General features: G+C 43.1%; 2 protein-coding genes across 3 annotated transcripts; both read left to right on the top strand.

Moving 5' to 3' along the window:
* Nucleotides 1-1350: 1350 nt before the first annotated feature.
* Nucleotides 1351-8573, top strand: gjc4b (gap junction protein gamma 4b). 2 transcript variants are annotated; one of them, XM_077002470.1, is made up of 3 exons: nucleotides 1351-1507; nucleotides 4962-6138; nucleotides 6297-8573. In XM_077002470.1, exons 2-3 carry the CDS (start codon nucleotides 4992-4994, stop codon nucleotides 6308-6310), a joined length of 1161 nt encoding a protein of 386 aa, XP_076858585.1. In that variant the 5' UTR covers nucleotides 1351-1507; nucleotides 4962-4991; the 3' UTR covers nucleotides 6311-8573. The 2 variants fall into 2 exon arrangements, with proteins under 2 accessions (XP_076858585.1, XP_076858586.1); XM_077002471.1 differs by lacking the exon at nucleotides 1351-1507 and adding an exon at nucleotides 1577-4540.
* Nucleotides 8574-10716: 2143 nt separating this feature from the next.
* Nucleotides 10717-23297, top strand: LOC143511687 (lactase/phlorizin hydrolase-like). Its single transcript, XM_077001261.1, has 18 exons — nucleotides 10717-11350; nucleotides 11517-11587; nucleotides 11663-11743; nucleotides 12396-12489; nucleotides 12940-13018; nucleotides 13131-13821; nucleotides 13911-14556; nucleotides 14855-16411; nucleotides 16506-16774; nucleotides 16892-17182; nucleotides 17632-17830; nucleotides 17915-18117; nucleotides 18205-18311; nucleotides 18385-18516; nucleotides 18596-18819; nucleotides 19012-19248; nucleotides 19590-19783; nucleotides 23127-23297. The coding sequence occupies exons 1-18, from the start codon at nucleotides 10717-10719 to the stop codon at nucleotides 23295-23297; spliced, it is 5880 nt and encodes a 1959-aa protein (XP_076857376.1).
* The last annotated feature ends 383 nt before the right edge of the window (nucleotides 23298-23680 follow it).

Here is a 23680-nt window from a genome sequence, read left to right as displayed (position 1 = left end):
AATAAACACAAATTAAAATGCATCATTATGCACATTTAAGAATGACATCTTCCCACTGGAAGATTTTGAGCTCACACCACCAGACACCTGTAAGATAAAGTTAAATTCTGCAACATTCTGACCTTACTAGAGACAATAAATCATACACAAAGACATACAATAACTAACAAAGAGGCTTTCAGCTCATTAAAATTATCTTAGCCAGTACTGACAGAGTTACATCCCAAGGTCCATTTTCCAAGGCCTGCTAAGAGAATGTTCCAGAATGGTCCATCTTAAGATTGCACAGTGGCCCTACAGCCACCCACACCAGGGCTTCTTAGACTTATTTCTTAACTTTCCCCCTGTAAATGTTTTAATTACCTCAATAGAAAATGGCACCTCCAGCATTATTAGAGAGAAAGAATATCTGATCGTTCCTCTATTACATGATTCAGACAGGTTACAGTGTTACCTGTGAACTGAACACAATTTGATAAAGACTTAAGGTTATCAAGAACATCCAGTTGATATTCCAGGAAAAGAAAATTAAAATGTGGCTGGTTCACACATCAATGTAAATGTGAGGTATGCCCACCTTTCTTGAATTACTTAAAGCCAAGCTCCTAAAAGCCTGTCATTCAAGGTCATTCAAATTCAGACAGGACCACTTTACTTTTCCTGAATGAGCCATTCACACATGCCTCAGAGTCTACAAAGAGTCCGCATCGTAGGGCATAAAACCAGCAGTTACAAATTGCATGACAAGTCTAATTGTGCAAGGCTAAAAAACAACTCTTGGCAAAGGATGTGAGAAAGAATGAAAGAAAAAGGGACAGTATACAGGAAGCTTTAGCCACTACATCCTTTGATAATGTGCAACAAGAGGAAATATCTCCAATAACAACGACTTCCTAATGCCCTTCTACAACAGGAAGAGAGGAAGCTAATGCCACACTGGTCCTTGTCAAGTGCATTCACCAGGCCATAAGCAGCCGTGCATTGATAAACTACACATTGATAACGCGTCGGGAGATTGCGAAGGTTTAGCGTCCTCTTCGTCACTCCACAGTGCCTTCATCACTATTCGCTCAGTTTGAGTCAGTAATACACACATATATATATAGGCCCATATATTTTTGGAAGGGGTTTGACGTTTCATCGCAGCATTTTTATTGTTGGCAAAAACGACTGCTAAACGAAGGAAAACTAATGTAACAATTTGCAAGGAAATAGTGATGTGAGAAGGGGAGAGGACTATCGGGTTTCAGACCCGGGGCCCCTGAGGGGGTGGGCTGTTCAGAAAGAGGGGGAGGAGGAAGAGGAATTTCGGGATACTCTTTGTGTAGACGGTAGCTATTTAGAACCGAGTCGGAGCAGAGGGAAGGATCACATGGAAGCGTAGTAAACTCCAGTGTGTTAAGAGTTGAGAAGCAAGGCTTTTGTCTGAACATGGCTAAAATGTGGTGATATTTTATACCTATTCTAGCCCAAACCTTAAAGGAAAACGTGTGGAAATCTACTCGTGGTACGTGGATTCTTTGTTTATACTAAGTGTTTCAACCGTATATCATACTGGGATTAGATTTAATAGTGGTAGGCTAGCTAACAAAGCTACTTATATTGGTTTGTTAAGTAACCACGTATGATTTGATTGTCTAATTCATTGATAGTTAGTAACTATCCAAATAAGCTAGAAAACGTCTGAACAACGCTGATGTTCTAGTTCGTAGGTGAGTTCTTTGGCCACAGTCATTTTGAAATGAGGTTGTCCCATCCTGAACGGAACGCGCGTTTCTCGCCTCAGACGGAGAACAATAGTGAAGTTGCTCATCTTCACGTTTAATGGAATTCGTGGTGAAACGTGTCTTGTTCTTAAGCGCGTGCCGTATCCCAGCCGTGACGTGTGAACGTTAACGGCGGTTTTAATTTGTTTGTGTAACGGTTCACCTTTTAAATGTTGGAACTTAATGGCGCAACAATGGTCATCAAATCTCGCGCGCCAGGTAATACGAAGTTGCTAAGCTAACGAGCTAACGCCACAGGACGTTACACTAGCCACGGAGAGGAGGCGACACGTTGCATGCCACACAAGCGCCTTAAACGGCTTTAAAGGGACGGCAAAATATCTGTAGAAGCCATCTTTTTAATTTCCTACTGGTTTTGGTACTTTACCTATTCAGTAGTCGCGTTATGTCTTTCGTGACTGCACACAAAAACCATGGGGAAAAAATCAATAGTTATTGAAGAAAGTGTGTCTGATTAATCGATTTATTGGAAGTCAAGCTTGGAAGGCGCGAACTTGACTCGTTTCATATTGGGATATCTTTAGTTTGCTCTGTCCCACTTCACTGTCGTGATTGTCGTTTTGTCTTAAGATTTTATGACATGGGTGAATAGCTTTTCAGGGTGTTTTGTCGAAGCTAAATATTTCTCAGTGAAAGGGGACTGTGATTTAGCTCCAAGTCTCAAACACAAGGCCATTGTGGGATCATTTGCAAGTCACCTTAAGAAAAAAAACCTTTCCAGAGGGTAGATCTAAGCTGTTTGTTTCTCCTGACTACTCCAGCATAATCTTCAACCCCAGAGGCAAAGAGTTTTTGGGCTGGAACCTTAACTACTCTCCCAGATGTGTCCCACAAAACCACTGTGTTCTTGTGAAGTTATAACTCACACTTGAGGACTGTAATGGTCGCAAAGCTTTACTGAAATACTGTCAGGAGGAGTTTCACAGTTTTTTAAGTGGTGCTGGAGTTCAAGGATTGTCCCAAAATCGAAATGGCAAGAAAACAGTAGGCAGTTCATAGTACTTCTCTGTTGATTACTCCCACATCTCCTAATTACCGGAGTGAGATGAGCTTAACTATATCAGGAGCTTCACAAGTGTGGCTTGTCTTTTTAGTTTACTTTTTAAATTGATCTCTGTGACATTAGAGGCTTGATTCTTACACACTGTGATATCTCAGTCTTTGGCAGGACATTCTCGACAGCACCTGCCTGATCTACCTCTGAGTTCCTCCCCTTGCTCTATTGAGGGACTCGGATGTTGCATCAGCTCGTAGTAAGATGGCCCGTCTGCAAATACAGCGAAACAGCTGGAGTGTCCTACGTGGAGAGGCTGTGTTGACCCAGAGCGGTGTGGAGCGTTGGGACCGGCTGGGCACCAGCTGTGGGTTTTCGCATTACAACCGCTTCATTGTGCTGCTGACTCCAAACGGATGTCTTTCTGGCACAGAGTACAAATTGCAGTGATTCGGTGCTTGTGACTGTGGTGGCGTATACCTAAGTGTACAGCTTGGGAGCACTGTGACTTCTGCTGTGCTAGCCACACAGCCTCCCATAAATTTTCCCCACCCACATGCCATCAAGCTGCTTTACCTGTAAAATTGCATCGCCTGCAGTTATTTAATTCACTTTTTAACTATTTAAGTCACTAATTTGAAGGCCACACCCACCGCAGCTTCTGCGTCTGAATTTTCCAGTGGACTGGATGGATTTCAAGTCCATGTTTGTACCGTGGCAGTCGTGAGAAGCACTGGGAGCGAGTTGGGTGTGTGATGAGCAGGTCTCGCGCTCGCTCCAACGTGCCGCTACATGTCACGGTAGTGTTGGCATTCCCCCGCCCTCGTTAACCCGGCAACTGGCAGAGGTTGTGAACAGCAGGCCAGAGGGGTTGCCGGGTACCTGATGAAAGAGATTTACTGAAGAGAAGCGTGAGGATGGCTGTGTTTGCACTGGGGGGGAAGGGGTGCGGGCTTGACGTCTAGAGCTGCTTACACAGGCAGTTCAAACACTGCAGTGCATCACCAAGTTCCTGTCCAGGTGTGGGATTCCTCTCCTTGACCGGACCACATCCCCTTGGCTCTGTGTCACTTGCTAAACTGGTTGGCTATTTTGAATTTGCAAGTAAGTGCTAGACCACTTAAGTCAAGCAGCTCTAGAAAGACAAATGGTGAATCTTAGCAGTTTTACACTTTAGTTTACCGCCAGGTTTTGGCTGAAATGGCTTAGTCCTTATAATGTAAACATCATTATAGTGGCAAAACTGCAAAATAAGACAGGCTTTTGTACAGAGATTGACAAACAACAAACTAATTCTTTTGTTTATATAAAACAAATTAAAAATTAGGGGGGGGCAAAATGGTTTGCCAGTGTTCTTGTGTTATTTGGTTAATGGCTGGGATGTTCAGTTGCCAGGTGGATAGCAAAGACGTGTTTAATGCAGTTAAGCATGGAGAATGCTTTGTTATCGAGGTTAGTCACTGATTGGCAGTGGGGGCCTTCACAGCACTGGTGGCGCCATCTAGTGGACAAAGCACAAAATGATTTGTTTCCTTTTCTGGTTTATTTTGAGGTACCCATCCCAAAATGTTAAATGCCCAGTATGACAACATCAGATAATTTTCTACTTTTCTCTTTTCTCGAAGAGCCAGTGTTCAGAACAAATATGTATTTCAGAATTAATTCAACAACAATATAGTTTAACTAGTGTTGTCACTGCAGTGGGGTCGGGGGTCCAGGTCTGAATGCAGAAGTTGCCACCACAGTAATAGCAAATCAGGTCAGTGTGTCTCAATTACCAGGCCAGAATTTTCAACTACAGAATACAAATTAGTTTAATTGCTATTCGTGTACACCATATCGCCTAAGGCGGGACAGTTGGGTATTTAGTGGAGAATGGGAGCATGTAATATAACCCTAATATAACTCTAACCTCTTCTCATGCAGATGAAAAATGAGCAGGAGTGTGTGCTGGGGTTGGTGCTGAAGTGTGTGTGTGTGTGTGTGTGTGTGTGTGTGTGTGTGTGTGTGTGTGTGTGTGTGTGTGTGTGTGTGTGTGTGGATATCTCAGTTAAATTGTGGTACTGTAGCAAGAATGCTATTGCATGGGTGTGCCTAGGCTCATGTTTCTAAACGCCATGTAGGAATGTCTGCTGTAGTGCTGCTCCTAATTTCTGGATGTCTCTGGTTTTCTTTGGCAGTACTGAGAGGCGTGCTGCACCGGCGACACCATGAGCTGGAGTTTCCTCACTCGCCTGTTGGACGAGATCTCCAACCACTCCACCTTCGTGGGGAAGATCTGGCTCACGCTGCTCATCGTCTTCCGCATCGTGCTGACGGTGGTGGGTGGCGAGAGCATCTACTACGACGAGCAGAGCAAGTTTGTGTGCAACACGCAGCAGCCCGGGTGCGAGAACGTGTGCTACGACGCCTTCGCGCCGCTCTCGCACGTGAGATTCTGGGTCTTCCAGATCATCATGATCACCACGCCCACCATCATGTACCTGGGCTTCGCCATGCATAAGATCGCCCGCATGGCGGACGAGGAGTACCAGCCCCGCGGGCGCAAGCGCATGCCCCTGGTGAACCGCGCCGCTAACCGCGACTATGAGGAGGCGGAGGACAACGGCGAGGAGGACCCCATGATCTCGGAGGAGATCGAGCCCGAGAAGGAGAAGGAGCCGGAGAAGCCCACGAAGAAGCACGACGGGCGGCGGCGAATCAAGCGCGATGGCCTCATGCGCGTGTACGTGCTGCAGCTGGTGTCGCGGGTCGCCTTCGAGGTGGCCTTCCTCTTCGGCCAGTACGTGCTGTACGGCCTGGAGGTGGCGCCCTCGTACGTGTGCACGCGCAGCCCGTGCCCGCACACCGTGGACTGCTTTGTGTCGCGGCCCACGGAGAAGACCATCTTCCTGCTGATCATGTACGCGGTGAGTGCGCTGTGCCTCTTCCTCACCGTGCTGGAGATCCTGCACCTGGGCGTCAGCGGCATTAGGGACGCCTTCCGCGACCGGGCGCAGCGCCACCGCATGGCCATGTCCGCCCCGCGGCCCCTGATGTGCAGACAGGTCCCCACCGCACCCCCCGGTTACCACACGGCCCTGAAGAAGGACGTGGGCAAGCTGGCCATAGGCATGAAGCCCGACTACAACCTGGGGGACTCGGGGCGCGAGTCGTTCGGGGACGAGGCGTCCTCCCGCGAGCTGGAGCGTCTGCGCAGGCACCTGAAGCTGGCACAGCAGCACCTGGACCTGGCCTACCAGAGCGAGGAGGGCAGCCCGTGTCGGAGCGGCAGCCCGGAGTCCAACGGTACGGCCGTCGAGCAGAACCGGCTCAACTTCGAGAAGCAGGAGAAGCAGGCGGCTGCTTGTGAGAAAGGTGAATACCGGTGGAAACGTTAGCTTGGTTATGCATGACCAGGATTTAAGTCTTACACACACGTTCCTGTTCACTTAAGCATCGTTCTAGTCCTTTCACAGAATTGTATGTACGTAACATGTTGGCATTATACATGATCTTCACTGTCTCTTCCGTAGGACTTCGAGCCTGATTCCTGAGACTTCTCCTCCTGTCCTGCCAAAGGAATGTCCTGGGAAAATGGACGTGTACTGTTTTTTGTGTGTGTTGGGTTTTCTGTAGCGCAACATGACACCGTGTGTGTGCGTGCGTGCGTGCGTGCGTGTGTGTGTGCGTGTGGACACTGGTGGACCGTAGGAACATGCTGTGCAGTATTATATCAAGATCTAGTGTCTGTGTCTGAACATTTCAGCAGCCAATCATACTTGAGACCAGTCCGCCTGACATTCCAAAGTAGCCAAGACTAGGTGGAACCTTTTTTTGGTTTTGTGGGTGAACAGTTTTTTTTTTTTTTTCGTGTGCGTATCATCAGAAAGACGGCTGTGTTCCTTCCACATGCTTAACCCATAGCAGAAGAGCCGTGGGGTGCATCTCAAACGCCTTTCGTTTTGAACCGGAGTTTACATGTTTTTGTCATTCCAAAAAGAAACTGATGAGCCAATGAAAAACCACAGTGGGCTTTTTGGATATCCTCGGTACGTATTTAGAACAAGTAGACTTTTTGTGTTAGTAGTGCACCGTAATTAGGATGTGTGTCTGTGGGCTGGTGTCAGCTAGTGGCCGCCCTGTGGTAGAAGCTAGGATGCCATTACTTGCTTTTGCAGAGTTTGGGTGGGGAAGGTGCATTCCTCCAATAGCATCAACCAAATATCTGTGTCTGGTTGTAAAGGAGGTTTTTGGCTGAAGTTAATTGACTCAAAATTTTCCATCATAAAGGTTGCTAAAGAAAAACTAATGTGTTTATATTAAAGTGCATATTGGGTTGAGAATCAGACCCCCATGTTTAAATCCATGGCTACTTTAGGTCATAACACCTGAACACAGTAGCTTGCAGCGTTGGATGTAAGACCGCTGGTGTTTTGCAGTGATCGTGTACAGGCACACAAGTGGCCACATCTCCACTGTTTGTAAATGTCCATTCCATACTTGCATTCTAAGCGAACATATGATGTTGCACAGAAACCCAGTCATGGAGTTCATTTGTAAGGTTTGGGATGCCAATTATTTACAGCAGCGTTTGCGCACCCTGCCTTCTCTCGGCGATTGTGCCATGACGCCAATGGTGTTGATATGACTTGAGTTCATAGATTGGCAAATGTATCTCTGTTCCTGGGGAGACTTTCTCTGGACGAACTGGAAACGCGAGCAGGTGGAGTGGAAATTTCACAAAGGCAGCATCTCGCTGAGCCAGCAGGGGGCAGCAGTAACCACACCGATGTTCCAGAGCTCTCTGTGTGTCTGCTCTGCTGCACTGGAAGATCGAAGCCACCTTTTGGTGCCTTTTGTCTGAATGATCAAAACGATGAAAACCTGGGAAATGCTTGAATACTTGTGAATCTTAATTGTTGATCCACAAGGAAGCTTTTGATAGTTTTTCTTTCCATCTTATGTGAGATGTTGAGTGTATATGGAGATTTGTTGAAAGTGCTGTTATTTTGAAGTGGACGAAAAGGCTTCTCTGTGAAGAACAAAAGATTTGTCTTAATTTTTATGGGTATTGTGTTGACTTGTTTTTGTTTTAATTTTTTGTTGTATTTTGTTTGTGCTTTTGGTTTTTTGTTTTTTTTTACATTCATTTTTGAAACTATCATTAATGTTGCTTCTCTATGCAAGCCTAATCAAGCTGTTCCAAACGCACCAGTATGCAAGTCTACCAATCTGAATTCTTAAGCACAGTGAGGCTCGGACCATAATCTGGAGAAGCGGGGTCCACCAGTTGTAAACCTAACCGTAACATGCTCCTGGGAGGCACAGAGGCCAGTATAGGTAACCGTTTAAAGAGAGTAGCTCCAGGACACGCATACTATGGACCTGGTTTGCCAACACAAGTGACACAATGCAAGTATAGGGGAAGAATGAGCAGTTCGCTGGTCCTGTCCCTAAAACTTCTTCAGTGTGTTTCCCTATACACTAATGGCTTGCTAAGTATGTGTGGGCCCCCACATAAGTTGCTGCTTCAGACACGGACTGAGTGGAAAACCTTGTGAGTTTGGGGCTCACTAGTGACTGTAGGTTTGGTCTAAGACTACTGTGTCTTGAAACCCCATCCAAAGTAATCATGGTCTTTGCTGCAAAATATTGCAATTAGCTCCAATTATTTGGCATTAGTTCTGAGCAAATATCTGTGGTCATCTCAATTTTTTTATTGCTATGTTTTGTAAGTTTTTTTTATACATTTTTGTACAAATCTTATTTTTGGGCAAGTTAAAATTCAGAATAAAAACTTTTGAAATTTACTTTGTGGTTCTTGTAACTTTTTTTAGTGTTGGTGTTTTAAACAGATTTATAAATACATTCCTGTGTCATTCAATGTAAAATTTGGAAGTGAAGTCAACTATGTAGTCTACAGTCTGGTGTAGTATAGACTACACCCTGTAGACTACAGTCTGATGATGTAGTAGAAAAATTGCTGAAGAAATTCTGTGAAGTGTGTAGTACGCTGGTAAGGGCTACTACTGGATGTGTGTAGTACACTGGTAAGTGCTAGTATTATACCCACCCCAGCAATGTCCTCCATCATGTTTCCATGTAAGAGAAAATGTTAGAAGGAAATTTGCAAAATGGTTTAAAAATTGTAAAATTTCAACAACCCTGACTTTCCAAATTACTCATTGGTATGTAAATTCCTTTGATAAATAATTAATCAAAGATTGAGTACAGTTCTTTGTCATATTTAACAGATCAGTTCTTATTAGTGCTGTCAATTCCAGGTGCCGCGATTAAAAGTCCTCACCAGGATTTTGCTCAAGCTTGCTAGATTTTCTAAATAGCAATCCAGGTAAAATTAGTGGAATCAACACAATCCAGGAAGCCTGAGCAAAATCCTGGTGAGGACTTTTAATCGCGGCACCTGGAACTGTCAATTCTAGTTCTTATTTACTAGCACTAGTTCTTATTTAGAAATGCCTGAAAATGTATATATAAGCTTGCCATGTATGTTGAATTAGAAACAAAGCCATGTAGTCCAGGGAATTCTGCTAATCTCCAGTGTGGTGGTGTGTCTGGGATCTGGGAAAGAGCTTCAAAAAATCAGAAGCCAGGTAAGCAGATTTGACTCCTTTATTATGATCTGGGGAAAAAGTACATTCAGTGTTCTGTGGCCCAACCTGTAAAAGAGACAAGAACCCAACGGACACTCTTAGAACTTCAGATAACCTGTGGTGATAGGGCCTGTATCTAATACTTTGTTACTTGTATCTTCATGGTAGAGTGGCTAGACAGAAATCTCTCCAGAGTAAATGCAATATCTTATCTGGAGATTGTTGCATGGAATATCAAGGACCCAGCCTGAGGAACAACATGCCAATCTGATTAGGGGAAAAATGCTTGCTCTTAATGGAAAGTGTCATATCTGATGCAAACCAGGTATGGTTCAGCATAGCTAATAACATACTCGGGGGAAAGAAGGACTGGAAGGCTGGTCATGATTTAGGAGATCAATAACAAAGTCAAAAGCACAGAAGACTTGGAAAAGGATGCTTTGGCGTGCTCGTCACCTCCGACTGGGGCTAGAGTATCCTGTCCTAATGTCTGCTCAAAGCACACTGCAATCCTGGAGTGACATTGTGGCGAGCTTGTGCTTGTCTGTCGGTGACCCTCTCCTCCTCTTCTGTCTTGAGATAACTATGTAGTCAAATTAACCACTGAACTCCAGTGACCTTGAGTTAAGTTCAAGTTAATCTCTTGTAGAGCTGGTTATAGAAGCTCCTGCTTACCTGCCACTGTGTTTGCTTTATGACCTGCTGTTTTCTGTGAATGTGCTTTTGGTTTTTAATGCTTTACCACTTGATGGCCTTAAACTATTACCATTACATTAATCAAATATGACATTAAAGGCAAAGCCAAAAGTTTGCAGTTGCTTTTGAAGTGGAAAATAGCATATTTATAGACGATTTTGTAGAACTGCAAAATGAAAGCATGTTCTAATAGTTTGTGCCACTCTGGTATATCTTTATGGATATACTTTTGGGGAAATTTGATAAGATATATAGTGCATGTTAAATGACTGCTTTTTCAGTCTCTTGAAAGATACAGTGAAAAATTATTTTCTAAAACCTTAACAATATTGCTTGATTAAATGAGATGAATATGGTTCATTTTGATTAATGTATACACTTTGTAAAATGACAATAAATGAAAATATAGACTGATCACATTTCATGCATGTAAATTTGGGTAAAATGTTATCAGTCTTTATGGCCAATTTTCACTTATCTGAGTTCAGAGTCTTTCTGCTGTTATCAGACTGGCTGCAATAAAAAAATATTCATGTCATATCTAGCTGACTTATATGATTCTGCAATTGATAATCACTCCATTTGGCTAGTGTGTGTATAAATGACTCTGAGAGGAGTCTCCTGAAACATTTCTATGGCAAAAATGAAGGACTTGGGCAGAATTCTCTTATTCTGCCTGTGGAGTTTCTACTGGGTCTGTATTCATGGAGAACATCCACAGAACTTCATGCTCCTAGCAGGTCCTTTAACCAATCGCCTTGTGAAGGATTTGAAAAGAAACCCTTCTGCCAGACTAATTTTGCCTCTAGAGACACCTTCAGATTCAGATGATGCCTTCCTCTGCAGAGATCCTCTACCATCACAGTCCAAGAACTACTTCCAGTACCTTGGGAGGAGAGGAGTGACCCATTTCAAAGTTCCTTTGTCTTGGTTGAACATCCTTCCCATAGATGATCTTCATCATCCCCACGAGGAGACAGTGACCTGCTACAGGAACCTCCTGAAGCACCTGAAAGGGGCAGGCATCCAACCGCTGCTGGAACTTAATGGTTCCACAATACCAGAGCCCGTTCGCATCAGATACGGGGGCTGGGAGAACCCCGTGTTGGGGAAGATGTTTGAGACCTACGCGTCATTTGTTTTCTCTACATTTGGAGATTTGGCTGACACGTACATCACTTTTAGTCACGTACATGAGCTCAAAGATTCGTCACAATTTCAAAATGTCCTCCAGGTCCATATAAATGTCTATCAACTCTACCATCGCACGCATATTGGTAAGATGTGTGGATGTACACAACTTGCCTTACCCCAAGGTTACATTCTGAATTACGAGATTAACTTTGTCGTTTACCAGGGATTTAAATAATATCTCAGTTTTAGTATAATTAGAATGAAAATGTAATGCAGTGCAAGCCTAATAGATATATGTGTGATTTTTAGGTGGCTATATTTCCCTTGGAATCAGAGCCAGTGAGATTTCCAGTCTTTACCAAACAGGACTAATGAATATGGTAAAGGTTTGCAAGTATCATAAGTCAATATTTATGGTATAAACATGTTAATCTGAATTGCCTTCTTTTTTTCAGAAATATATAGATTTCTTGTCTGTTCACGTGGACTATACCTGCACAATGACAAATCTCAGAGAGGAGCTAACAGAAGTTCAGGTAATTCCAATGTGTCAGTTTTCAGAATTTACTTTACTTTACTTTACTTTACTTTTACTTTATTGTCCACCGAAGTGGAAATTTGCCTTTGGCTTCTCAAGAAATGTACAAATAACAACGTACCAAAAAAAAAAAAAAGGGGGGGGGGGGGGGGGGGCACACACAATGCAGTGCAACAGTTACTAGGATCCTACCAACCGCGATAATCAGATAGTACAACCAACTAAGGAAACAATAACCATATATCAATAAAAGTAAAATCACAATAAATAAAAATACAGTCACAATACATCAAGAACAATCTACCCAGACACAATCAGTTGGCATTCAATGCCAGCACAGCATGAGGTACAAAAGAGTTTTTATATATGTTCCGGCTTGCCTTTGGCACCCTAAATCGACGGCCAGATGGAAGTAACTGAAACTCTGAGTGCAGTGGGTGTGAGCTATCTCTACTTATACCTTTGGCCTTTCTAAGCACAGCCCTGTCAAATATATGACACAGGGGAGTCTGCACCTTACCAATAACCTTCCCAGCAATTTTTATAATTTTTGAGAGCTTGTTTTTATTCTTTACACTCAGGAATTTTATTTTAATGCTACCTGTTCTCTTAAAATTTTAAGTATATCACTTTTGCTTTCTTATTTCCAGAGGATGATTGGTCTGCAACACATTCTCATATATCAGATAAGTATTGAGAATTGTGCTGAAGACAGTTTTCAACCTCTCATCAGTGCCCTTGAAGGTAATTGTTGTCATGTATCCCATAATGATATGGTTTAGTGTTTTATGTAATCAACAATCAAAACAATTTGCACTTGCGTGATACTATACCATTTAAACAAATCAAGAGAAGATATGGATCATAAACTGGGAGGAGGTGGGGGTTCATCAAGTGTTTTTTTCTCTTTAATGCTCCAAAGGTCTCAAAACATTTAATTTTATATGGTTAAAAGTAATGAAACATCTATGACTCTGTTCTCCCCATGGGACTATACAATGTACACTATATACAATGTAATATCCAATGTATATTAAGATAGCTCATGGGTTTTTAAGTGCCAAAATTCAGTTTTATAACATTTACAAGCATTTGGTGTGTGTGTGTGTGTGTGTGTGTGTGTGTGTGTGTTAGAGATATAGAGCGAGGGAGAGGGAGAAAGAGGTTTAAAATTTATTTTATTATAATTTTCAGCCTTAAAAAGCACTGAGATTTACATTGTTGGCTGTGATGTAACTCAGCTGTTACTGGAATTTGATCAAGGAGACAAAAGGTAAAAAAAAAGACATTTATTTTAAATACTGATTCATTTATCGGTATTTCATTTGATGCTGGTGTAATCTTTTTGAATATTTCATGCAAATATTATTCCTTAAACCATGCAGCATGCTGAGTGACAACACACTCTCTGGTGTGGAGGAGAAAAGTACATCTGCACTCGCTTACCAGAAGGTCTGGGAGAAATTCAGAACTCAGAGCCCATCTGAAAGAGATGCTTTCCTGAATGGCTCATTCCCAGATGGGTTTCAGTGGGCCGTCTCTACTGAGGCATTCCAAGTGGAGGGTGGCTGGTCCGAACATGGAAAGGGGGAGACGGTCTGGGACCGTTTTGGCCACGAGGGTCGTGTCTTTGGTAACGAGACTGCTGATCTGGCATGTGACAGCTACAACAAAGTAGACTATGATGTGTATCTGCTTAGGGGCCTGCTTGCACCTCATTATCAGTTCTCCATTTCTTGGGCTCGCATTTTCCCCACTGGTCAGAAGGAAAGTCTGACTGAAAAAGGGACACAATATTATGACAAGCTGATTGATGCGCTCCTACAGTCAGGAGTAGAGCCTACAGTCACCCTGCATCACTGGGACCTGCCGCAAGCCCTACAGGACCGTGGAGGATGGACCAACGACTCCATTGTGGGGGCTTTCAAAGACTTTGCAGACTACTGCTTCTCTAAATTTGGAGACAGAGTGAAGACATGGAACACCTTCAGCAGTCCCTGGGTGGTTAGCAACTATGGGTATGGTACAGGGGAACACCCCCCAGGTATCAAGGACCCTATTGTAGCTTCTTACCAAGTAAGTTTGTTAAATTGGCCTAACAAAGTACCATTCTAAGCATTTTAAATTCATGACAACAATCGACCCACCTGTTCTTTTCCTCTCAGGTGACACACAACATGCTAAAGGCGCACGCGGAGGCCTGGCATGTCTACAATGACAAGTACAGAAAGCAACAGGGAGGGAAAGTGGGCATTGCTCTGAGCTCAGAATGGGCTGAACCAAAGAACGGCGCCAGTTCCCAGGACGTAGAGGCAGCAGAACGTTACCTGAGCTTCAGGCTGGGAGCGTTCGCTCATCCCATATTTGTGAATGGAGATTATCCAGCACTGCTGAAAAGACAGGTTGATCAAAAGAATACCGACTGTAGCAAAGAGGTGGCCAGAGTCCCAGCCTTTACACCAGCCGAGACACAGAGGATCAGGGGCACGGCTGATTTCTTCGGGTTAAGCCACCACACCACATGCCTTGTCAGCTATACTCGGGGTAGCTGCACCCCTGGACCTGACAGCATTGGAGACTTACAAGCTCACATTGACCCAGACTGGCCCACCACAGCATCGAGCCAAATCCAGTCTGTGCCATGGGGACTTCGTAGACTAGTGAACTACATCGCTGCAGAGTACTTATCGGTCACCAGTGTACCCATTTACATCACTGGGAATGGGGTACCAACAGAGTACAGTAGTGATCTGCTAAATGACACTCAGCGCATAGACTTCCTAAAGGCTTACATCAACGAGGCAATGAAAGGTAATTATTAATTAAGGTCATTAATACCATTATGTGGGGAAATGAGCAAACATTAGATAGCTATAATAAATATATAACATTAGATATATAGAGTTCTGCCGGAACAGGATCCGGGAACTCTTTAATTTTGAAGCGTGCATTCCGGTAACTGTCTGCCTCGATCCGGTAACATTTTATGTTATCCGTTGTTTGCATTCCGGCATCGTTTGATTTACAAATTAAGCACTGACTGAAACTGCATGCTCAAATATACCTTGGTCTTTTTAAACAATCTGAATTTTTTAATGTGTTAAAACAGCCATCAAGTTGGACAGTGTTGCTGTTCAGAGGTTCACAATACAGTCCCTTTTAGATGGTTTTGAGGGTCCTCAAGGATACAGTGAAAGGTTTGGTCTGCATTTTGTAAACTTTGAGAATTCCAATAGACCCAGGACCCCAAAAGCTTCGGCCTACTATATCTCACAAGTCATTGAAAGAAACGGCTTTGAGGAAACGAGAGCAATTCCTTTTAGACAAATATCTGGCAGTGAAGAAGAGAGTTCAAGACGCCCCCATCTGCCACCATCTGAAGTTCCCTCAAAATCAAAAGTTGTATGGGAGAAGTTTTCGCCTCAGTCCAAATTTCAGAAGAAACTTTATCACTATGGAACATTTCCAGAGGGATTCCAATGGGGTGTTTCGACCTCAGCATACCAAATCGAAGGTGGCTGGAATGCTGATGGGAAGGGATCTAGTATATGGGACACTTTCACCCACAAGCCAGGTACAATCCAAAACAACGACAATGGTGATGTGGCTTGTGATAGCTATAATAAAATTGAAGAAGATCTCTACATGTTGAGGGCCCTGAAAGTGAAGGCATATAGGTTCTCTTTATCCTGGCCTAGAATATTCCCCAATGGTTTCAGGTCTTCTTTAAACAAGAAGGGAGTTGATTATTACAACCGACTCATAGATCGGCTCATAGCATATAACATTACACCAATGGTGACGCTCCACCACTGGGATCTACCGCAGGCTCTTCAAGACAACAACGGATGGGACAACATAGATATGATTGACATTTTCAATGACTACTGTGACTTCTGCTATGAAACGTTTGGAGACAGAGTAAAGTTTTGGATGACCTTCAACCAACCGCATACGATTGCCTGGTTTGGCCATGGACTTGGGATTCTTCCCCCCAATATAAAGAAACCCGCCGACACTCCTTACAGGATAACACATAACCTCTTAAAGGCTCATGCTAGAGCATACCACACGTATGATCAGAAATACAGAAAGACACAGAATGGGCTGGTGTCCATTAGTCTGAATGCTGACTGGTTTGAACCTCTAGATGTAAACGTCCCACGAGAGGTGGAAGCAGCAGACAGAGCCCTACAGTTCCAGCTTGGATGGTTCGCCCATCCCATCTTTAAAAATGGAGATTATCCTGATGCCATGAAGTGGCAGGTGGGTAACAAGAGTGCTCTTCAAGGCTCCCCGGAGTCCAGGCTGCCATCTTTCACCGAGGAGGAGAAAGCTTATATCCAAGGCACTGCTGATGTCTTCTGCATTAACGCCTACACCACTAGAATGGTTCGCCACGTGACTTCTAGGCTCTCTCCTAAGTCCTATGAGCACGATCAGGATATTGGCGTGAAGAATGTGGGAGACTCTCAAGACACAGCAATAAAGGAGATGAGGGCGGCAGCCTGGGGACTGAGGAGACTTCTTAACTGGATAAAGGAAGAGTACGGCGACCCAGAAATTTACATAACAGAGAACGGAGTGGCCACAAACACTGGCACAGCTGACGATGACACGGACAGAATATTCTTCCTGAAGACCTATATTGACGAGGCTCTGAAAGGTGTGGTAATGTTGTTAAGGGTAAATTCCATGATGACAATATGGATTGGGAAAAAAGTATTTCATGTTTAAAACATTGTGCTTTCTTTTAATAGCACACAACCTGGATGGAGTACGACTTAAAGGTTACACTGCTTGGTCTCTCATGGATGCTTTTGAGTGGCTCAGTGGCTACAGTGTTAGCTTTGGACTTCACCACGTGGACTTCACACACCCAGATCGCCCAAGGACTCCGAAACGCAGTGCTCACTATTACTATGGTGTCATAAGAGACAATGGTTTTCCACTACCAGAGGAAGAGAAGCCATTGTATGGTTTTTTCTGTAAAGGATTTGTATGGAGTGTAGCCACAGCATCTTATCAGGTCAATAATATCTTAGCTATTATATACTGTATATACGTTTTTGGGGGGGGGAGGTGTTGTTTTGTTTTGCTTGGGAAACTCTTAATTTTTTTGTTTTATCACATTTGCAAATTTTAGATCGAGGGAGGCTGGAGATCAGATGGAAAAGGTTTAAGCATCTGGGACAGATTTGCACACACACCACTTAGAGTGGGAAATGATGACACTGGAGACGTGGCTTGCGATAGCTACCACAAAATCAAAGAGGACGTTGACACACTCAGAAGACTCAGGGTCAACCATTATCGTTTCTCCATATCATGGCCAAGAATTATGCCCGATGGAACTACAAGAAATATCAACCAGGCAGGACTGAACTATTATCACCGCCTGATAGATGCACTTCTGGAAGCCAACATCAAGCCTCAGGTGAGCAAAATCTCCTCAAGACGAACCAAATACATCTTTGAAGGACACAAATAAAAAATCCTTCTCTTTGCTCTTTGGTTTAACTCACTTGGGAGTTAAAGTTCTGTAACAGCAAGAGTGTGTTGGTCACTGCCCTGAAGATTATACAGAAGTATACAATAATTGCTTTAATTATATAATCCAGTGATTTTTTTCTCCAGGTTATTACTTTTAAGCATAGTAAGTCAAATCTGACCAGAGATGTTTATGTTCTCTATGTGTCTTATTTGCAATGTATAAGCTTCGGAATTAAATATCAAGGGGTTATGATGTAAAGTGTATATCCTTATTATGTTATTTTTAAATTGTAAAAGTGAAGATGTATTTTTCTTGGCAAACAGGACAAAAGACGGAAAGTGGGGATCCCAAAGTCTTTTGTTTTATTCATGTTTTTAACTCCATGCTAACAGGTAACGTTGTATCACTGGGACCTTCCTCAAGCATTGCAAGATGTTGGCGGTTGGGAGAATGATACAGTTGTTGAAAGGTTCAGAGACTATGCTGACGTTGTCTTTAGTAATCTAGGAGAAAAAGTGAAGTTTTGGATCACCATTAATGAGCCCTATAATGTTGCAAATATTGGGCATGGCTACGGCACTGCTGCACCAGGTATGGTAATAATTAAAGAGCTTCATTATGGACTCGGGTTGGTATGAATGATGGAGTCAGCAAAGGTGTTTAATTTCTGTTCAGGTGTAAGTTTGCGGCCAGGCACAGCACCGTATAATGTAGGCCACAACCTCATAAAGGCCCATGCTGAGGCATGGCACCTGTACAATGACAAGTACCGTGCCAAACAAGGTGGAATTGTGGGTATCACCATAAGCTCAGAATGGGCTTTGCCTAGAAACCCTTACAAACAAGAGGACATTGATGCAGCCAGACGCCATGTGGAAGTAAGAATGAGCACGAGTTCCTATGGCTTAATTCTATGAATATGTTTGAAAATAAAATCTGACACCTGAACTACCGTTGAAACACAGTTTCAGATTGGCTGGTTTGCTCATCCTATCTTTAATGGAGATTACAGTAAGGTGATGAAGACCAGGATCAGAGAAAGAAGCTTGGCTGCTGGTCTACCCAGATCACGGTAACGCACGTTTCACTTGTCTTCGTCTAGGTAGGGGAGGCTCAAATGTCATGCTGAAGTAACATCTTTATAGACTTCCAGAGTTTACCCCCGAGGAGGTGAAAAGGATAAATGGAACCTATGATTACTTTGGGTTCAATCATTACACCACTGTCTTAGCTTTCAACATGGACTACAAGAACCTCCAACACTACGATGCAGACAGGTAACTAATCGTGTTCTTCTAATGGTTGCCCAGTAAAGCCAGTAAAACCTTTCACTTACATCTGCTTGCACTTATGTAGGGGTGTGGGAACCATTCATGACCGTTCATGGCTGGACTCTGGATCTGCCTGGTTGAAGGTGACTCCACCTTGGTTCAGAACTATCTTGAACTTTATCAAGGAAGAGTATGGAAATCCGATGATTTATATCACTGAAAATGGCATCTCTGAGAGAGGAGACATGAATCTCAATGACATCCACAGGATTCACTACTATGAAAATTACATCAATCAGGCTCTGAAAGGTACAACAAACATCACTTCATAAACGTGAATAATAAACTTTGGGAAAGCATGTTGGTCATGGATAAAATCATTTTCAGGGTTTTCACATCTGTTTTCATTGCCTACAGATGGTCATTTGCACTATGACGTACAACTACATAGACAAAAAAAATCACTTTTATAACACTAAAAATGCCACATTTATATTTTAGCATATTTGCTTGATGGAGTGGATATACGTGGCTATGCAGCCTGGACTTTGATGGATAATTTGGAGTGGGCCACAGGTTTTGCTGAGAAGTTTGGCCTCTTCTACGTAAATCGCTCAGATCCTTCTCTACCACGTATTCCTAAACGATCTGCCACATATTATGCTACCATTGTCAACTGCAACGGCTTCCCGGACCCGATTCACGGACCCCACGATTGTCAAATCCCTGATCCAGAAGGTAATCGCCTGTGTCATTGTAACATTTACAGTCTTATTCAGAAACATGTCACATTAATATCACACCCGACCAACCTTTGTAAGCTTTCGCAAACATTATACTTCAGAGCAGGGCCGGAGTGGGACACTTTTTCAGCCCTGGAGTTTCATGCCCAAATCCGGCCCAAAATTATTTTTCCCTCCCAATCGGCCCAAACTAGAGACTGACATGAGCCGGCCCATCGGAAATCCTCCCGAATCTCCAGATTAGCCACTCCGGCTCTGCTTCAGAGCATTAACAAATAATCAAAGAATGTAAAAAGGTTACGAGGCCGTTCTCTGAGGTGTGCTCTTCCATGACAGGAACAGGTACGCCTCCCACATCAGCTCCTCTGCCTGAATACATGGTGCTGCGTTTCCTGGGTTTGGAGGTGTCTGCTCCAGACGCTGAGGTGACGCTCTATGTCCTTCTAGCTCTCACGCTCACAGGCGCCATCATGGCTGCCTTCTTCGCCTTTGGGTCATTTAAAGCAAAAAAGAAAGCAAAGCAGCCCAATGTGGAGCAGTCTTTTCAAAATGTATATATGAATGACTTATAAATGCTTACATGCCAGCAATATCAATAAATGAAAAAAATGTTTACTTGAATTATGACAATATGTTGCATGTGAGGACTTCATAATATCCATATTTGGTCATCAGTATTGTATCAGTAACAAGTGATTATCTTTATTATTGTTGTTACAACTGTATTTAAACACACAGGTGTAAATTAGTTAAGTTTGTTTTTTTCTAAACTAAATAGTCTGTATTTCCATTACAATTGTTTAGACTCCGTACATTTCACAACATAGAACTATTGCGAACAAATACATCTTAAGCTGAGTTGAGTAATCTGAGTGTCTCTGTGGAAATCTATTAAAATTATATTTTCGTGTTGAGTTCCATAGTGGCAATGGCCCCTAGTTATAAGCAGTTAGTCTGACTGTTGACAAATAAAATCACACATTCTTTAAGCAAATGCTCATAAACGCATTAATATACTGACACAGATTGCACTGTCTGAACAGAGTTTTATCACTACAAAATGTATGCTAACCATTTCACTCCTGTGACTTTGTGAATAACACCAAATATGTAAACGATAAAATCATAACTAAACATTCATTTGGCTGTTATGTCATTTATTTAATACAGTGCATATGTATTATGACTATTCTGAACAATAGTGCTGTTCATGGTGTCCGTGACCTTACTATACATTGCTCAGGATCACATCACAGTCTTAACATAAAAACACCTGAACAGAAGAGGGGAGAGGGCTGGAGTGAAGGAAAGCAGAGATAGTTAACTGCTCACCTGTGTAGTGAGCTCACCTGTGTGTAGTGAACTCACCTGTGTGTAGTGAGCTCACCTGTGTGTAGTGAACTCACCTGTGTGTAGTGAGCTCACCTGTGTGTAGTGAGCTCACCTGTGTGTAGTGAGCTCACCTGTGTGTAGTGAACTCACCTGTGTGTAGTGTGTAAAGTGTAGTGATGAGTCCTGACTTGCAGATCCAACCCAGTGCCTCAGAATTCACTAATTGACACTTCACATTGCAATTGGACAATGATCCAAAACATTTACACCATTTCATTTATAATGTAATGTAATATATTTTATTGTGTTTTATTCAACACATGGGACCACCCAGACTGACTTCTATATGTTCTTGGCTTTCTCTTAAATCTTTTTACTAGTACTAATAGGCTAAACTATTTGGGTGACATAAAAACTATTGACCTGGCAGAGACAACAAATGTATAATACAAATAAATACAAATATACTAAGAATACCAGTAAATGTTTTGCACTTCCCCTGCATGTCTGAACAAATGTAAAATAAAGTTAGTGTCACGTTGTGGGGGGGCCCCCTGCCGGTCGCCCCCGGTTACAGCGGCAGCGGTCCTGTTTTTGGTCACGTGATGTTCGTCCCTCAGGTGGGCGGGACCCGTGATCCGTCTCACCTGAGGGTCGTTTGTTCGTCTATATATGTCTTGTCTTTGTACCAGTTGACTGCTGGTTATTATTTCCTTAATCTGGATCTATGTCACGGGTTTTTGGTTTGCGCACTTTCTATTAAACCATCCTCTTTCCCTGAGACTTGGCGTGATCGCTTCCTTTTTAGTTGCTCACACTGCCCGTCACAGTTAGATTGTTTTAATAGTGTGAAATATTTTACAGCATGTCCTTGTTTTTGTTGAAGGGTGTTGAATTTTTGTCCCCATGAAATAAAGCAAGTGAAAGGTGTGAATGTTGGTTTTAATTTGGATGTTTCATGGCCCACATATAAACACTGAAGATAAACAAATTTTTTTAATGTGTCCACATTTAAATATTGCAGAGAACTTTAACTTAAACATGTGTATAAACATGTGTATAAAGAGGCAAAGTTAACATCTAAAGCTGCATGAATCGGAAAGTTTTCTATGTCAGTACATACATAGGTTTCTTCCAGCAGTAACGTTAGAAATAAAATGGCACGTTTACTTGATGTCCACTAGGTGGCAGCAGATCCCCATATAAAGTTGCTTTCAAAATAGAATTGAACAACCGGTGTCATGTATGTACAAATATTAAATAAAAAAGTCTCATCCACCCAGTGGGTGAAGAAAGATGATTTTTTTCCCTCAGATCTTCTGCCAGAGTCTTGAGAGTTTGTGTTTTTCCTGCTCATAGAACTGTGCTGTTCTGAACTGAATTTGATGTTGTCATTCCTGGGATCTTATGGAGTCAGTCCACCAATTTAGGGGCAACAGCTCTAAACAGCCTGTCACTGGGACAGCCTTGGTTTCAATATTCCACTTTCACAGCAAAATTTTACTACCTCTGTCTCTCTCTCTGTCTCTCTCTCTCTCTCTCTCTCTCTCTCTCTGTCACACACACACTCTCTCTCTCTGAAAATTACACATGTAAAAACTTAGTGAAGTCTTGGACAAGAAGGACTCCACTGTTTCATGAAGAATGTAATGTTCTCTCTCCGCCTGAGTGGTGTAGAGCTGCTGTCTCCACCAAAGCAATCATTTAGAGAAGAGGCTTGCATTAATTATCCACAGGTGTCTCCTAATCGCCTGTGAGCCAGAGCGTGTTGCCTTTAGCCGTGCCTTGCACTGCATTCTCGGTTCAGTTTTCATAGCTGTTTGTGAATTATCAGACTGGCCTGGCCCTGGGCACTTGGAATACAATTAGCTGTGTTGTGGTGTGAACTGATAAATGTGATTGGTTTACCTTAAGTGGGTGATGAAGCTCCGCCCCTCTGCGCTCAGATTTAGGACCAGTAGTGATTCCATATATCCAAGGTTCTGGAGTTAGACCTGCCAGTTCTAATGAATCTCTTCCATAACCCCTCTCCTATCAATAGCACATATGTTTGAATGCAATATTACATTTAGAAAAATGCATTTCCTCTTGAGTTTTTTTTTTTGTCTTTATGTATTTATTGACTTATTTGATCTTTTCTTTGGTGCATCACAACACAGAATGGATCGTTTATATTATGCTCCAGTACATTATTAAACACATTACCATTACTTCACCACTTTGTTCCATCTGTGACATTGCAAGAGAGTTTTTAAGATCATGTGTGATGCTCAGTGGATAAAAAAAGGTCTGATCTGATCTATTCTCAGAATCAATTATATAAATTAGTGCTTAAAAATAGTTTAGCACAAATTGCAGTGCTATTCTCTGTGGGCCAAAATGAAGGAGCTTCATGACTGAATGTACAGTCACAGCACGTAGGTCTTCATGCCCGAGAATGCAAGAGCATAATAATAAACATGCACCAGGATTCTTCTTCCCATCTAGCTGTTTGTCTGTGTCCTGCTTGCAGAGATGGGCTCTCTTCCTGTGTGTACGCAGGCTAATCTTAGACCACCGAAATCAGATCTCAGCGAGCATCGGCAGCGAGCCCCCCCGCGGACAGCTCGGGCGAGCCTGCAGCTCCGTGCTGTGTTCCAGGAGACCGGGTCAAACCGGGTCACGCTAGCAGCACAGGCCCGGGTAGCAGCGGTGTTACCTGGGCAGCGTTGACGTCAGTAAGATCTCAGCTCCAGAAGAACGACCCCCTCTGGGGTACGTGGTGTCTGTGGAGGCTGACGTGGCGCAATACCAAACTAGAACAATTCCCTGTCTGGAAGGAGTCCTGAGGTAAACATTTAAATAGAGTTACTCTCCTCGGCTAACTCTCTCGGTGGAATGAGCCTCTCGCGTCCATTAGGAGCACTCGTAGCTGTGGCGGAGAGATGTAGATGAGATGTTCTTCATGAGGCGTGTTTTTCTCTCTTTCCCTCTTCGCTGGATATCTGACATGTTCCCCACCTCACCCCCGACCACAGAAGCTGAAACGCAAGAGCACGCTGGGGCGGGAAACGGAGGTCCGGACCGGAGGGAAATTGTTCATTTCAACAATCCGA

This window comes from Brachyhypopomus gauderio, chromosome 4, assembly GCF_052324685.1.
Source record: "Brachyhypopomus gauderio isolate BG-103 chromosome 4, BGAUD_0.2, whole genome shotgun sequence".
Classification (NCBI taxonomy): Eukaryota; Metazoa; Chordata; class Actinopteri; order Gymnotiformes; family Hypopomidae; genus Brachyhypopomus; species Brachyhypopomus gauderio.
Note: the sequence above shows the minus strand (reverse complement) of the source record. Positions and strands in the feature narration are given on the sequence as shown.